General features: G+C 35.0%; 1 protein-coding gene across 1 annotated transcript in view; it reads right to left on the bottom strand.

Annotated features, from left to right (window-relative positions):
- The window catches only part of Grid2 (glutamate ionotropic receptor delta type subunit 2), a 1,421,540-nt gene that overhangs the window by 101,235 nt on the left and 1,301,952 nt on the right, over positions 1–18,353 (bottom strand). Inside the window, exon 14 of the mRNA XM_047565820.1 lies at positions 16,841–17,007. Within this exon, the coding sequence (XP_047421776.1) occupies positions 16,841–17,007 (167 nt within the window). The remainder of the gene's footprint in view (positions 1–16,840; positions 17,008–18,353) is intronic.

Genomic DNA, 18,353 nt, shown 5'->3' on the forward strand with positions numbered 1-18,353 from the left:
TGGGACTGTATTCCTCACAGTGACCTCCATAAAGATGGATTTAAAAAGATGATCAATTATCACTCTTTTAGTGTCAACAGCCTGTAGTTCTGTGATTTTAAGTTAACAAGGGACTTATGATTTGATGGTGTAATGCAGAGAGGAAACCCTAGGACTATAGCCTTGGAGATGTAATAAGAGAATTGTTTTCCTTCTTAAGGCATGAACACTTGTATTCTTTGTTTTTCCTTAGCTTCTTTTAAAACCAGATGAGATTTAGCACCTATGAGAGACACATGAGACAAATTTTTACTTTCAAGGAATTATGTTCATAGAAATAGACACAAAAATGTATTGCTACAAGGATAATGGCCAAGCAGGAAGAGAGTTTAGGTGAAAATCTAGCACCAATGAATATTATTTTGTGAAGTTCCTTCAGGAAAAGAACAGATTGGCACCAGACCACATTAAAGAGAAATCAGCTGATCAATAAGGATTCTATAGGGCCCAAAAGAACTATAGAAAAATATGAAAAATAATGCAATATGGTCAAAGAAGCCAGTATGAAAAGTGATTCTGATTGTTAAAGATGATCTCCTACTTGATAAAATGGAAGAAATTAAATAAGTGAAATTAGGGAAGATGTGTGTTAGGATTTGGATCTAGACTGTCCCCCAAAGGCTCATTTGTTGAAGGGTTGGTCCACAGTGCATCAACGTTCAGGGGTAGGGCTTTTAATAATCATAACACAGAAAAGATTTAGTGAAGATTTTTAAAAAATCTCATTATTGATGAATTCATAATCTGAGTTGGTATTGGTGTTAGGTGACAGATAGATGAGGATGGTGGGAACATGAGGTTAAGAGAATAATTCTATGACATGGGTCCACTGTGCTGAACCAACCTGCTTTCTTTGTAAAAAAGAAATTCACCTGTAGTCCTGCCAGGCTGAAGTGGACAGGATATGTCACATTCCTCAGCAAACTGAGGCAGGGGCAAAGGTTGGGCAGTCAGTATAGGTAATGAAGGATGAGGGTCTAGAGAGGATGATGACTGGTTATCAAAGAGAGATTGATGGGTTGTTAACTCTGCCATCATGTTCCTGGGCACTCTGGGTTGCTGATAATTAACTTCCACATCCTTATATATATGTCACATATATGGGGAAGAAAGAGAAGACAGCAATTAAAGAGGAGGTCCTGGGGTCTATAAAAAAGCAAGTTGCACCCCTCTCACAGGCTCTCAGCTCTGAGACCCCAATTCTCTTTGGAGAAGTTTTGTCTCTATGACTTTCTTAAATAAAACATGCTCTCCACACTTCCCTTGATGTCTCTTGGGTTTTTAATCTTCAAAACCTGGGAACAAGGACCCGTTCCTGATCTCCAAATGACTGGTATCATTGGGGGTATTAGAAACTATAGAGGGGAACTTACTTGAAGAAGTGGGTCCTTCAGGGAAGGTCTGTCCTTCCTGCTCTCTCTCTGCTCACCAAAAGGTAAGCAGCTTGACTATATCACCTGCTCTTCTGCCATGATACTTCTGCCTTGGAGCCAGTCTACCATGAACTGAAACCTCTGAAACTAGGAGGCAAGACAAACCACTCCTCATGTGAATTGTTTGTGATCTGAACAACAAAAAGCTAACATGATATGCAAAAAGAAAATTTTAACTGTAACTTGCGTGCAATTTAGGCTTGTTGATTCAATATGGAAGTATTTTTTCCCTTATGTTCTTTAGCCTATAGTTTCTCAATCTTTTAGGTAGACACAATAATCATCCAGTGACATTTTGCAAGAATATGGTGAGATAACATATGTGATTGAATATGGAGGTCAAAAATAGTGAAAAAGGGAGAAAAGAAAAAAAAAAAAAAACAAGAAAGAAGATGCAAGAGAAAGAATAAGAATCGTGAACATCTAGGAAGTGAAAGACCATGTGTTAGAGAGGTGATTCTCAAAGTGCAGACTCCAGATCAGCAGATCAGCAGCAGCAGCAGCAGGAACTTACTAGAAATGAAAATTATTCCCTCCTCTGAATTGGAAATGCTGGGGCTGAAGTCCAGGCCCTCCAGGTGATTGGATGCTTGCAAAAGGTTGAGAACCACTCTGTCAGAAGGAGGAAGCCACAGGCATAGCTGAGGCAGTTGAGAGCAGCTGTTTAGATTCATTTGAAAAATAGCTCCTGAACCCTGACACCATACAGGACTAGCCATAGGTCCTGAAGATACAAGATTTCATTGTTTGCTGTCATTACTTATTAGGTACTTTTCCAGCCACTTCTTTTCTAGTGTCTCTTCCCCTTTCATCCTCTAATATCAGTCCTTAAGGCTTGGGTCTCTTTTCTCTGCACATATTTTTTCTTGATTTTTCCCTTTAGGACTTTGTATTTCTAAGTTGTACATCTGTCTCTCTTTCTCCCTCATCTTACCCAGCCACCTATCTCATACTTTCATCCATTTTTAGACAGACTTCTCCATGTCACTAAATGCAACATGTGCAAATTCAGTATCAGGCACTTTCCATGATCTCACCTCCTGTATTCCTGTTTATGCTATTCTAGTTGATGATCTGGAATCATTCATCCCTCTATTTTCATCTTTTAGCTAGAGTAAACTGGCCAAGGTTGTGACCTCTGGAGTCAGATGTCTTTGGGTACAGATCCCTGCTCAACCATTTATTAACTATAATTTAGCTATCATCGGAGCAGGTAGTCTGTCTGTTCCCTTGACTATAAAGTGGGATGATAACAGCACCTATCTTGGGGTATTGTGAGGCCAAGTCAATGTGAAAACTTTTGAGGAATGGCTGGCACATAATAAATGTGTAATAAAGATAGCTATTTTATTATGGTGCTGATTCTTTTTCTGTGGCTACTTATAGTCTCTAATACTTGTCAATTCTTCCTTTTGATTTATTGTAGGGGGCACTAGAGTTGATTCTTCTACCCCATTAGAGGGATAGCCTAACCTATTCGTATTTATTCTTATGGGGATCTGCTGTGTCCAGGGTAAACATATGACCTAAGAGGAACTGCTTAAGCTAAAGGACAGAGTTACATATGCTTGAGAGGATTTCTCACTGTTTTCTGAATGAGAATAGCAAAGCGTGTTGCCTCTGTTGCTCCTGTTAGCACCCTTTTATTACAGAACAGGCTGGCCTGAGGACAGTTCTGTTCCATTCACCAGGGATGGAACTTCACTCCTTGAGAACACTGCCCTGGTGACCCTCTGAACTGACCGACCGTGGAGCCCCTCCTACTCCCAGCTATTATACTACCTGAGATAAATCTCTTTCCTTAGGAAAATTTGATTTGGGGTTTCCTTTCTTATAAGCAAAAACCTGTAATTAAATATGACATTCTCATTACTAGAATTTTATAAACTTCATAAATGGTACCCATATTTTGATGCTTCTAACATCTTCCCACCCCTTTCAGTATAAAGCTCAAATCATTTAAGCATCCCTTTCTAATCATGACTAATGTAATCTCTAAAATCACTAAGCCCAAAGCCCTTTCCCTAGCACACAAGCATTTTATAACCCACACCTTAGTCTCTCAAGTTGTCTTTTTATTTATTTTGTGTTCTCTTACATTTCACATTTATATATCAAAGTTATAATACAACTTAGTTTAATCTAATAAAAATCTCAAGTTTACCAAACTCCATGTGGAGGCCTTCATTCCCCGAGGTTCTTAACCAACTTTGGGCTCATACTTGAACAATCCACCTATTTGTTCACAAACAAACAAACTTATCCCAATTCCTCTCTTTACCTCACCCTTCACATCCAAACCACTTGGCAGTCCTATTGGTTTCATATCTGTGTTGGATGGGAACCTGTCACTTTCTCCCATTGCTATTATAGCTCCAGAGCAAACCTTTGTCCCCGCTGTCCCAGAATACAGCACTGGCTTCTAATTTATCTTCCTGCATTCACCCTTCTCACTGACTCTTCTTCCCTCCCCTTTCCCATCATATTTCCTTATTGACATTAATAGCCAGAGTAGTACATAGTCCTCCTTCCAAAATTTCCAACTGCTTGCCTTTTTTGTCAGAAAGCACTCTGAATTCTTTACTCTGCTTTCAAGGTTCTACAGTATATCTGGGCTCAATTAATGCTCCTGTCACTCCCAATTAATGCTCCTGTCACTCCCTTGCTTGTCCACTTTCTTTGAACCACATTGTTCCCTTCCTGTTCCTGAGACACTCTAGGCTGGTTCCCACAGCAGGGCTTTTACAGGTGTGGTTTCCTATTCATTGAATACTCTTCCCTCAAAGTTTATATTCAAGATCATAATCAAATGTTGCCTCTCCAAAGGTATTCTGAGCTCACCTTCATATCAATCTCTCTTTGTTTTCTGTCCCTGTTATATTTCCTTTGAAGCACATTTCCAATATAAAATTATTCGTTTATTTGTTTTCTTATTTATTATATATTTCCTCTTCTGACTTTCCAGTACAATATAAGCTTTAGGAAAACAATTGCCTTGTCAATCTTATTCACTATTTTATCTCCAGAAAAGCAAAACAGAATCAAGCACTAAATATTAGCTGAATAAATATTTATTGATCGAATGAATAAACATGAAACTTAGTCTCTAGTAGGTTGCTTGCCTTAGTAATCATAGTGAGGATAGTATTATCTTTTTCCTTCTCAGACATTACTTAACAAAAATTTATTGACTGCCTGGTAGGTATATATTATCTATTTTTTACGGAAGATAAAAATGAAGTATGTTTTATAAGACTTTGCAAACTAAGAACCTAGAACATGTTTGAAATGTCAAGTGTGAGCATATGAAATGATTACTTTTCAAAAAAGTAAATTCTGTGATAAAGGGAAGATAAAATATAAAATACAATGAAGGGTTTGATTAGAGCTAAATTTGCAAGGAAAGCTTTATGCTGAGGTGGGTCTTGAGCTCAGGCTCACAGAATGTATAAGACATGAGCAGGTATAGAGGAAAGGGATACCCATGATCCCAGGAGACAGGAGGCCTGATGTGCTAAGAGATTCAGTGGGATGGTGACTGTGGAAGGAAAAAAGAGGAAAATTAAAAGGGATATTAGAAAGCAAGTGTCTTCCATGATCTTTCCCTTTTTGTCTCTAGGCTGTCTCTGTATTTCATTATCTTAGTGGAGAGTTTGCTCAAGTCTACATCCATGGCTCCGACCTCACCTTCATATGTCACCCTACGTTGTCATTTGTCTATCATCTTCCTATATGGATTTAAGTTCCTCCAGTGCCTGTCTCAATATGTCTAGATCAAAATTAGCCCCCAAATCAGTTTTCTCTTCTGGCTTCTTTTCTATTATTAACTTCCCTATCTCCCAGCCAGCTAGGGTAAGGATTTCAAAATCCATTTCAGTTCTCCTTTCTTCTCGTCTCCATGTTCTGTCGATGGCCAACACAGCCTTCGCATGATCTCACACTTCTATTCCATTTCTATTGCCCTGCTCTAGCTTAGACTTGTTCCTTTGCTTAGGTAATTCACATATTCACTCAACTGATATTTAAAAACTATCTACCTGTGGTAGGTTTTCTTCTAGGTGCCTACAACATATTTCTACCTGGAGTTTATATCATGGATATAGGATGGCCTCCCAACTGGCACTCTCCATTCTCATCAATTCCTCTTTTATTTCATTGGATACATTCTTTCTAGATTGATCAAAAAGCATATTTCTATTTCAAACTTGTAGTAATCATAATAGCATGGTACTGACATGAAAAAGGATACATAGAACAATGAAGCAGAACAGAGAGTCCAGACATAAACCCACCATCTACAGCCAGTTGATTTTTGACAAGGGTACTAGGAATATACATTGCAGAATGGACAGCCTTTACAATAAATGGTGCTGTGAAAATTGAAATATCCACATACAGAGGAATAACATTAAACCCCTGTTTCTCACTAGTTACAAAAATCAACTCAAAATGGATAAAGATAAATGTAAGATCTGAAACTACGAAACTATTAGAAAAAAAACAAGGAAAATGATTTAGAACATTGGAATGAGTAAAGAGTTTTTTTGGACAATACTCCAAAAGCATAGGAAACAAAACCCAACACAGACAGAATTGCATCAAAGTAAAAAGCTTCTGCACAGCAAAGGAAACAATTATTAGCAGGAAAAGACAAGCTACAGACCAGGTGTTTTAGTCAGCTTTTTCACTGCTGTGACTAAAAGACCTGACCAGAACAACTGTAGAGGAGGAAAAGTTTATTCAGAGGCTCACGGTTTCAGAAGTCTCCCTCCATAATCGGCCATTAAACTCAGTTTACAACAATTTAAAGAATTTCCATCTGGCACAGGTAAGCATCTCAAAAATTTCTCCCACCAAATCCAAAAAGCTCAAAAAGCTTCTGAACCACATGGTCAGGTGAGTCACAGCAATGACCCCACTTCTTGGTACCAATTTCTGTTTTAGTCAGCTTTTTCATCACTGTGACTAAAAGAACTCACCAGAACAACTATAGAGGAAAAGTTTATTTGGGGGCTCACAGTTTCAGAAGTTTTCTCCACAGATGGCTGGCTCCATTCCTTGGAGGCTCGAGGTGAGACAGAACATCATGGCAGAAGTGTGGCAGAGGAAAGTGGCTCACATGATGAGCAGGAAGCAGAGAAACTCTACTTGCTAGATACAAATGTATACCCCCAAATCATGCTCCCAATGCCCACTTCCTCTAGCCACACCCTACCGCTTCAGTTAACAGTTAATTCCTATCAGGGGATTAATTCACTAATTGGGTTAAGGCTCTCACAAACCAATCATTTCTCCTCTGAACCTTCTTGCATTGCCTTACACGTGAGCTTTTGGGGGACACCTTACATCCAAACCATAACACCAGGAGAACATATTTGCAAACTATATGCCTGATAAGGGGTTAATATTTGTAGTATATAGAGAACTCTAAATGCTGAATAGCAAAAAAACAAAACAAAACAAAACAAAAAAACAAAAACAAGTAACTCAATTAAAAACATGGACCATAGACCATAATAGACATTTTTCAAAACAAGATATATGAGAGGCCAACAGGTCTATGAAAAAATACTTGGCATCACTAGTTACCAGGGAAATGCAAATTTAAACCACCATGCTTTGTCACCACTGAGAGAATGCCTAATATCAACAAGGCTAAAGATAATAAGTGCTGGCAAGGATATGGAGAAAAGGACACAATTTTAGTGGGAATATAAATTGGTACAGTCTTTATGAAAAACTGTATGGAGATTCTTCAAATAATTAAAAATAGGTCTGATCTAGCAATCCCACTTCTGGCTATCTATCCAAAGGTAATGAAATCAGTATGTCACAGAGACATCTGCACTTCCATGTTCATTACTGCACTATTTACTATAACCAAGAAATGGTAACAACCGAAGTCTCTATCATCTGATGATTGGGTAAAGAAAATGTGGTACATCCATACAATGCACTCTCCAGCCATAAAAAAGAGTGAAATTCTGTCATTTGTGACATTTTGATAGCACTGGAGATCATTATGTGAAATGAAATAAGCCAGACACAGAATAACAAATGTCACATGATTCCACTCAAATGTGGAATCTAAAAAAGTTAATTGAATAGAAGTTGAAAGTTGATTGGTGCTTTCCAGAGGCTGGGAGAGTAGGGCAGAGATGGAGATGGGGAAAGTTTGATCAATGGGTACCAAATTACAGTTAGGAAGGAGCAAGAAGCTCTGGTGTGCTATTGCACAATAGGGTGACCACAGATAACAATAATGTCTTATATATTTTGAAAAGCCCAAAGAAGGGATTTTGAATATTTTCACCATAAAGGAATGATAAATATATGAGAAGATAGATATGTCTAGCCTGATTCAAACATTACTCAATGTATATATGTATCAAATAATAATGAACTCCATGAATGTATCAGTTAAAACAGATTTAATTTTTTAAAAAAGCATACTTCTGATTATGGCGAGTCTTTGCTTAATTTCTTCAGTGATTCCCATGTCTATATTGTGACAGTTTGGCCTAATATTCAGGTCTATGAGTCCTACTTTATTCTCTCATCATAATGACTATTTCAAGGCTACTTAACTGAGTATATTCTGGTTGTGAGGTAATTTGGTAATTTTCTGCAGTTGCTAAAAAGCAGAAAAGAAGAAATTCACACTAGTAATGTACATATTGATTTGCTCAGAGAATATGAGAGATGCCTAGAAGTCAGTGACTTTTATAGAACGTGCTATAGGGATCTTGGGTAATTAATGGAAAAGAAACAAAATTTAGAAAATCAGTAGAACAAAAATTAAAATATTAAAAATATTAAATTAAATAATATTAAAAATATTATTTTGGAGAAAGAGAAAATCTTACCAGAATAGAAAACCCATTACATTTTTTTTTTCATAGCTCTTCCCCATAATGCCTCCATATCCCCACTCTCCTGGACTATCACAAAGCTGTAAACTTTACATTTATTTTCTAAGTTTAGTAATATATAATATAAAACATGTTGGATTTGTATCATTTTCAATAATTTCTAACATTATTTAAAACATAAACAGTTTCCTAAAAAGACAGTAGCAAAATGGATTATTAAGAAAAAAAAGTAAATGAACACTTTGAGGTATATTTTTTATATCTTTCTGAATTTGTGCTAAAACAGAGAACTATGTTTATTAAGAAATTATCAGTGGTACAGTTAGATTTTTGTGGGCTGGAAGGAATTATGGGTCTTATTCCATATGGAGATTCTTATGTTTTTTTCTAACCATAATTCATGTCCCAGAAATAATAGTTTCTGTTTCATATTAGTAAACATTCACCATGTGAGCAGACAACCTGATCAATTATGATGTTAGTTTGACTTGCTCAAATAACTATGAAATGAGATAGATAAGGGACAATTATGGGTTCTACCAATTAATAAGTCATAATAAATTAAATTCTTCCATGAAGGAAAAATTAAAGTTTGAGTTAAGTAGTTTCTAGAAACACTTACAGCAAAAGAAGATGAGATAGAAAATACTGTAGTACTCTCCTGCAACTTTTGATTTTCAAAACATTTATTGTTTCCTTCTGATTGTCTGATGTAAGACAACTTCAATGTCAGACAGATCTGCTCTTTTCTAATGAAGGCATACTCAGCGTTGACATGCTGTTCAAGTTTCTGAAATTAATCTATATTTCATTTAAATTAAAATGCCCAATGGTACTTTAATGTGAATGACTGCAGCTACCTAGCAGGCTGATGACAATTTCAATGCATATTATCCATTTCCTGCACTGGGGCATGGGCTTAGACTGTGGTAGTATGAGCCAGAAGAGTGGTGTTTGAAGTATGCACTCTAAGCCTTGCTCTGTTGCTTATTAACTTTTGACTCTGCAAAATAACAAATCTTTTCTGTACCTTAGTTACCTCATCTATAAAATGAGGTCAATGAGAGTACCAACTTTGCAAGTTTGTTTTAAGGATTTAACTACTTAATATAGATAGGACCCTTATAATAGTACCTGACACCTTGTAAGTCTTCAATGAATGTTAACAACAATCTTAGGTTATAGCATAGTTTCTCTATAAGGTAGGAATCACACATTCTGTAAAAATCTATTCATCTTTCTGCTACTTTTTATATCTAGAGAAATGACAATTTTTAAACAGATGTTCTAGTTCTGTTGAACATATTCTCTGATTAATATTCCTATTCCCTTATGTAACTGTGCTTCTGGAAACATTTATTTCACTAATAAATTTAAGGGATTAAAGGTCTGCTTGTTTTTAAAACTAAAGGAATTGGTGGAACAGGGTGTGAAAAAGGACACTGGACTGGGAGTTTGCCCTACTGGTTTCCAGGGTAGTTTTGACCAAGGATTAGATTCTGTGCAGGTCATTGATTCTCCTTCTTGGTTTTACTTTTAAAAATTATGAACTGCATCTAAATGTATGCCAAAATCTCACTCAAGTCTCATATTCAATGGTTGCTCCTCTATGAACATAATTATCATGGAAACCCATATGCTTATTCCTATGATACTACTATGCTTACAATAGTTTAAGGATCTATTAAAGAGTAGCACATTCTTTGATTATCGTTAATGACATTGAATTGTCCCTTTAAGAGTAGATTAAGTTTTAAAACAAAGACTATCCTGACCATGTCTGGTGAGTAAAATAGGTGTTTTGAATAAAAATAGTGATTATAACTATAATGGAATAATAAGACTTTCCAGAGATGCTTATAATTTTTCTGGAGTGTATGTGTGGATGTGAGTATGTGTGTGCATGTGTATGTCGTATGTGCATGTGCATGTGTTATGTGCATATATGTTTATTTCCCAAACACATTTGTAGTATTAAGTTCTGAAGTATTTTTCTAAAAACTCATCCTTTAGTCACACCTACTTTATATCATTGTAATAACTATGCTTGTTGCAAAAAACCTTTTTTTTTTTTTTAAAGTAAAACAAGACTTGCTGAGATCTAGAAACACATGAATCTTATGTGCTTCTTGCAAAGCACCTCGGTCCCACATGGCAGGCTCATTATCCAGAGGAAACACCGCCTTACAGCTTGCACTCATCATTTGTCTTTCCTGTACCTCAACACTTTTATCAGAAGAGTCTAATACCCTTTATAAAGGTTGCTCCTACACTTTGGACAAATGTTCCCCAAATGCTGTGTGATAAGTACAAGAACACAATTTTGAAGTGCTTTAATATCTACTCCATGTGATTGTTGTATTGATGTTTAGCTCTGTACTTGACAGTGAGAATGCTATATGCTTCTGGAGGGTCAAGATCTATAATTTTTTAAAAAAATTTGGCTCCTGCTTTACAATATTAATAAAACTAATGTCAAATCATATAATGTCCACATGATGAATATTTTCAAAATATGTACTAGATATATCACCAACTATATTAAGTCTCTCACCTTTTAGGCAAAGCACTAAAATAAATGTAAACTATTTAGGATCTCCACTAGAAGCAGCAGTCAGGGTGACTGGTAAAACTCACAGGGTATTAGTCATAAAACAGTTCCACAAAGATTCAGGAAGCAAGAAAAAAACGACTGACAAGACTACTCATTTTTTTTCTCTTTTATCAAAGTTCTCTAAATTCAGAATTCTAAATTTAAAACAAATGTTTTAAAGGGGGTTGTATAGGAATAGGAAGAACATATTTCTTTCAATAAATTCCAGAAGCTAATCCTTCCTCAACAGATGAATTTTATATGAGATGATACTTTTCTTTCACATTTCACAGGATAAATTATTTAAAAATAAAATATATGTATAAATCTGTAATAACTATATATTATTTTATTCTAATACTATCTCAATTTGAAAGTGAACCTTGCATGTGCGTTCTTGATTTTATTTGAAGACTTCTCAAACATTTTCCTTTCTTATTTTCTATAAACACATCCACTTAACTATCTTGTTTTCTTGATCTAAAACAAAAAAAAGTAGACACAATGAAATCAGTTGGATTTAAAAATTTATACACATGCATAATTTTAAAAAAATAATGTTTTGTGTGCAGTGAGAGAGAAGAACAATATTGTTGGGGATATGTGAATGTGATTTGAAAAATGACAAAATGAAAATCCATGTTGAAAGTTTCTTTGAAATCTATTAGTAGATTTGTAGGAAATTATCATTATTGAAAAAATAATTAGCACTTTCCTAGACTCGTTTTATAGTTAATTTTACCTAGAAATGGCACTGTGGCTTATCAAGAGGTAGAAATAAGGGCTGAAGGACCAGGAGAAGGGAGGAGGCTCTTCGTGATCACTTGAGTCCTTTCCCTTGCACACCTCTGATTTTCATGCAGACCTGTCTGTCCCTTCTTCTTACCTCTTCTCATTCCCTTTAAGAATTTGCTCACTGCTTCCTACCCAGTGTAGTCTAACAGTCTTATAAATGGCCTCCTGGAATTAAGCTCTGTTTTTGTCTGATCTAATACCTCAGTGTCCCTGGATGCTCCTCTGTATAGATAACTCCTCTCCTCAGAGTCCTTGAGGCTGGTGCAGGGTGGAGCAAGGACACAGCTCCCATTGGGGTTTGAGGCTCAGCTCTGCTTGTTACCAGCTGTGTGGCTTTGGCAAGATACTTAACTCTGAGTTGGAGTTTCAAAGTTATGCAAATTCCTCAAATTTATGTAACGCAATCCACAGAGTTGTGGCAAGTATTATATGAAATATATCAGTGCTTAGCAGAGTAGATGCTTAATAACTAGCAGCTATTGGAACTGTTTCACATTCACAGTTAGCTTCTTTTCCTACATTCCTCTACCAACCACCCCAGTGGAGTTGCTCCTTTTCAACACATAATGGCTCCATCTTTGACCCACAATGGCTGTTTTCATTTCTATTATTTCCTCATGTTTTTCTAAGTGTTTTAAGAGCTTCCACATTCAAAATCTCTTTATCTTTGAATTTTCCTAGCTCTCAGTTTAATAAAATCTTTTCAACTCTATGTTTCATCAATTTCCTTTCTTAAAAAATTTCAGTATTTCTATCCTGGATATTTTCATATATAATTTCATGTTGCTTAATGTTAATTTATGGATCTTAATAGTGTTAATTCTGGTCTCAGAACTGAGAACTAGTATGTGTATGTGCATATATATACACATATGTATATGCTTGTATGTATATATATTTAAGTTCTATAGATATATATAGTACTTACAGGAAACCAGTTAATTGTTTAATTTCTTGTTGTAATTACCCTTTCGAGAGATCCTTCTAGCCAACTGAGTGTAGAGTATGAGCCCCTATTTGATCCTGGAACCACTAAATGGACAATTAATGCAAGCTGTTTTCTTTCTCTTCCTGAACAGGGAACAAAATGCATGAAAAGTGCTCGTTCTGGTTAGGGAGAAAAAGTTTTCAAGTTAAAGGAATGTTTTCTACTTTCCTCATGGGGATGAAAGCATAAATGTTTTTACAGGACAGGGTTGGAGAGAAAGGAAGACAAGTGCTCTGTTTGTTTTCTATTTTTTCTTATTTTTAGTCATTGTATGAAAAATCGGAAAAACCAAGAAATAACAATAATTACAAATAAGAAAAAAGGAGACTTTAAAAATTATCAATCAATCAAAGCATAGACATTTATATGGGTATAAATAAATAGGATTATCTCTAACCAAAGTGTTAGGTAGATCTTTTACACATGCATGAAATATCGATTGAGTGTTTACTGTGTGCTAGATCTGGAGGTGGGCATCAGGGGTGTGCCAGCATATGCCTGAATTCAAGTAGCTTACCAATATGAGGAGGACCTAAGAGGTAAACTGTAAGAAATAGGCATGTAAGATTACCTGGCAAACAGCAGATAATAAATATAGTTACTGTATCAACATATATAACTTATTTTAGATATAATACTTACCATATATTAAATTACTTTGATACAGGGATAAATTCAGTGGAAAAAATTAATATTTACTTTAAAAAAATCACCCAGAGCTGGATGTGGTGGCATACACCTGTAATTCCAACAACTCAGGAGGTTGAGGCAGGAGGATTGCAAGTTTGAGGCCAACCTGAGCAACTTAGTGAAACTCTGTCTCAAACAATTTAAAAAGTGGGGGATTTAGCTTATTGGTTATAGCAACCCTGGATTCAATCCCCAGCACTGGAAAAAAAATCACCCAGAATATTATAATTTTCATTGAAAATAATAACAAAAGCAGTGATCCAGCCAACTCAATGCCATTGAATAAGATGATGTTTCCGAGTGGCATATAATAATTTCCAAAGTATACTACAATGGTTAAGTTTAATGCTTTTTGTAAATTTTAAAATCTGTTAATAAAAAAAAGAAGAGCTCTTTTCCCTAATGGTGGTAGAAGAAGGGGATGGATACAAATTGTTTCTGAATTCAGGTAAAGATTTTGAGTAATAAATCAATGTGGTACATGTGTCTAAATAGATCATCAGGTACATCACTGACTGTCGGGTTGTGTCTCTACCCTGGTTCTCCCTTCCTCCAGATATCCAGGGAACCAGGATGTGTAGGGTGTCATTACTAAGGAACACCATGGAAAGGACAGTTTAAATGTCCAGTGTCTATCATGCTTATCAAGCAAAGGGAAAATACTGCTCAATTTTTAGCATTACTTTTCAACATTTCACTAGAGTACATTTCTTTGAATTAAAATCTCTGATGGATAAGGGACCACAGGGATAAGAAGAAATAAAACATGGTGTGACTTACTGAATACTTCTTTTAATTATAATTTTTTTTTTCCATAAAAGACTCAGAGATTGGGTCTGGAAACAAGGGACATTTTTAGTGGTAACAAGACAATCACAATAAATAATCAATACTCCTTTTCTCAATGATCTTAGTAATGTTATAGGCTCAGCAAACTTTTCTGCTGATCTTTGCCATGAGAACTTACATCTCCTTTCACTCACTCATGCTTTCCCATCTTCATATCTAAGTTAAAAACAATATTGTGCTTCCTTCCTCTGAAGGGTGTCTTCCATCTGCTCTTTCTCCTCATTCATCCCTCCTAACTCTAGACCAGGCCTTTACTATCTCGTGCCTCCAGGTTTGCTCTAGTCTTGGCTCATTCAATTCATCCTGTCAAAACTAAAACAACCTTTCCTGAATATGTCACCTTCTTCATTTTACCCTTAGGCTCCAGAACAGATCAAAGGCTTTTGCAGCTTTTCAAGGCCTACTATATGTTAAATTTCCTTTCACATTAACTTAATGTCCTTACTGTTCTGCAACACATTCTACTGTCTTCTACTTCTTTTTTATGGTCTTTATTATTTCTCCAAGAATTATCTATTTTTTCCTTCCAACTCAATTAATCTCTGCTAATCCTTCAAGATCAAGTTTAAAGCTCACCTTCTCTGGAGAGCTTTTACTCACATTTCCTTTGTTTAACTATTTGGTGTGATGTTCGGTTCTTTCAATATCTCATGAACATGAGTTAACCCAATATAAATAAGCAAACATATTTATATATAGATGTATGTATCAACACACACTTACTGAAATGTCTGTATTATTTACTGTTCATATAAATTATTTATTTATTTATTTATTTATTTATTTATTCATTCATTCATTCATTCATTCCAGTGCTGGAGATCAAACCCAGAACCTTGTACATGCATGTAAATGGCTTTTATATTTCCAAGTAGACTGTAAATGCTTTATAGGAATTTCCCTGTAGCATAACTGACTTTCCAGGTTGTTCCCTTAGAATCTGCTTATCAATAAATGTGTTTTGACTGATTAATCATTATTTATACCTTAATTTTTTTACTTCATAGTTTATGAATATTTTGATTTTGTCATATACTTAGAATTTATTTAGACCCAGAAGGTACCAATGGTATATTGTTTTATTGTTCATATTTATTCATTCCCCTTTCCTTTATGTGGAGTAACTACACTTGTCTGCCCCATTGATTTTGGGTTTGGCCATGGGACTTGCTTTAGTTAGAGTCTGTGGGTGGATGGGATGTGTGCCACATCCCATCAAGAAGGGCAGGAGGCACTGTGAGTTTCTGCCAGGTTCTTTTGCAACTGCTCTTTGTAATGAGAATAGCCTGATCCAGACTGGGATGTTTCTTCCACCGGGGCTCTGGAATTAGAAGGTGCATGGAGCAGATCTGCAGTTGACCCACAGTCTGCAGTGGAAACATTGCCAAATCACAGCCTTCATGTTTCATCGATGAGGAATAATTTAAGTCACTGATATCTTGCAGTTTTTTTGCTACACAGAAAAACTGACTAATAAAGAACTGTAGAATTAATCTAACTTCCATGTTTTAAAGAGAAGGAAAGAGGTTTAACTTTTTATGATAAGCTAATGGAAGAGTTATGACACACATTGCAAACTAGTGGTTTTTAGTTCTCTCCCTTTCTCTCTTAAAAGAACAGGAATTCCTGGTCTTTTATTGTCCTAAAATTTGGAGAAATAGAACTCAAGTCATTTGAAATTTGTGGCCATTGGCACTATCTGTAATTGATTGCCTTCCTGGTCTGGCATTAGCTTTTAGAGAAAAGGTAGAAGACTATTTAAAAAATAAAGTGCACTGTGGGTGTTATATGAGATATACTTCTACCTGGAAGATATTCTCTCTAAAGCCCAATCTTACTTGGTGTATTCAATCATGCTTTTCCGTCTTTGTATCTAAGTTAAAAACAATGTTGTGCTTCTTCCCTCAGAAGGGTTTATTCCATCTGCTCTTTCTCATTGAAGTGCAGTAGTCTTTGTGAATTCCTTTCAGGCCCAAATCTTCCATATATATTGTTAATCTAAAATATATATTTAAAAATTTTGTTTCTTAAATAATTTGCTTAAAATTAAAATTTTTAATTTGGAGTTGGTATAATTTCTTAATAAGTTGTCTCTAATGTGAGTTTCATCTATACTTTGACACCAAATGGGGAATTTAAAATTCTTATCCTTTTCCTTTATAAAATTCAGATGGAAATTTTCTTATCATTATGTGCTTCAGTACATTCTTAAAAATGTTCTTAGAAATGAATTTGTTTTCCATACTCTATGATGTTTAGTCCCTAAAAATTTAGACATTTGTCTGCTTAATTAAATTCTAATTGAAATTTCTAATGTACTTACTTTCTTTGGCATATCAATTTTTTGAGAGTAAAACAAGTAATATGGAACAATTCTTTCTTCATATTTACAATAATAATAGTTCTTCAGTTCAGATTTTGGGGAATGACTGTTTTATAGGACAACCACTTATAGCTATCTTTTAAAAAGTACTTTTCCTAACAAAGAAAACAAAGTGTAATAAATCAGACTGGGAAACCAAGTAAATTTTTTTTGGTCTAAATTTCTTCTCTCCTTATTTGAATAATACATAAATCTTACCTTTGTGAAAAAACATCCCTGTAAGGACTGCCATGTTGCAATGCAATTCCATATCCCCGATCAGCAACGGTGTTCCCAATGGTGTAAAAGGAACAATCTGGGTCATTGATAGCCACATATTCCAATACCGCTGCATCCCATACAAAAGCATAATTTCCATATTTTACCTGTAAAAATATGGAAAAAAGAGAAAATAGGAATTAAAGTTGGAATTACAAGAAACATAAATAGGGTAAGAAAGATTACATTGGTAAAAAAATAAAAGCCACATATGTCTAAATAACCTCTTATTCTGATGGAAAATTTGAATTTTTTGCTAATTTATAGCCCTATTTTCCTGGAAATGTAATAAAGGTGGAATGCTAATTAGGCTTCTGGGCAACATTGCTTATAGTGGTCATTTACCACTCAGGGGATCATTATAAATGGAAGAAAGGAAGATACATCTTTGAGTTTCTGATTTCAGTCACTTTTGTAACTGGGCTTTTTTCTTTTGGGGATCCTGAAGGCTATGCTTTTAGAGTTGTTACAAGAGATACTGACTCCACTGGTTATTAGGTTTCTGTTTCAGGCAGGTTTCTGTACACCCAACATGGGATCATCCCATTGCACATGACCCGTATTTTAAATAAATGCTCACAAATTACTTTGGAGAGAAGTGACTAACATTCTCTATTCACAAGGATTTCCTGTCCTATGCCTTTCTGAATTAATGTGTTGGCAGATGTGGTTTGAGAGGGTCTTACAGTTGGACTTAACTCCCCCTTAGTGGGCATTGCAGTGAGGAAAAAAAATTACAACCTTTTCTATCATCATTTAGGAAACACTATTTTATTCTGGGTCATCTACTATTTTTTTCCTCTCAGTAATCATTCATATTCTAACTTCAGATTTACTACAAAAAAGTAATTGTCTTAAACCTCTTAATAATATATATTTATAAATGTGTTAAATATAAAAATAGATTTTAATGAATTTATAAAATAAATATAATTAATAACTAAATTCAGTTAATTAATTAATTCATTAAAAAGAATAATGTAGCATTATTCAACATGGAAAAGCAGCACTGCTTCAACATTCAGAAGGTTACTGGGATAATATTTCTTATGAATGAGGCTTTGCTAAAATTTTAAATGATCTTTCAACAGACATCAGAAAGGCATTTAGCAAAATTGAACACTTATTTATGTATTGATAAACCAGGAAGGAAAAAGATTTGTCTTAATGAGATAGAATAAACAAGTGGAAAATCTATTAGAAGTTGAAACTTTAATGATATGACTATTAAAGTCAAGAAAATGCTATGTACTATTACCTCTAAATGTAACAATATCATGGTAATTTTAGCCTATGCAATAAAGCAGGAAACAAAATTATGATTTCAATGTAAAAGGAGAAAGTATTGTCAGGTAGAGACAAAAATCATCGTTATATGATGAAATATTTAAGAAGCCTATAAAAATTGACTGAACAAATATTTGAAAGAGACTGAGATATCAATACATAAATT

This window comes from Sciurus carolinensis, chromosome 10 (genome assembly GCF_902686445.1).
Source record: "Sciurus carolinensis chromosome 10, mSciCar1.2, whole genome shotgun sequence".
In the NCBI taxonomy this organism is placed as follows: domain Eukaryota; kingdom Metazoa; phylum Chordata; class Mammalia; order Rodentia; family Sciuridae; genus Sciurus; species Sciurus carolinensis.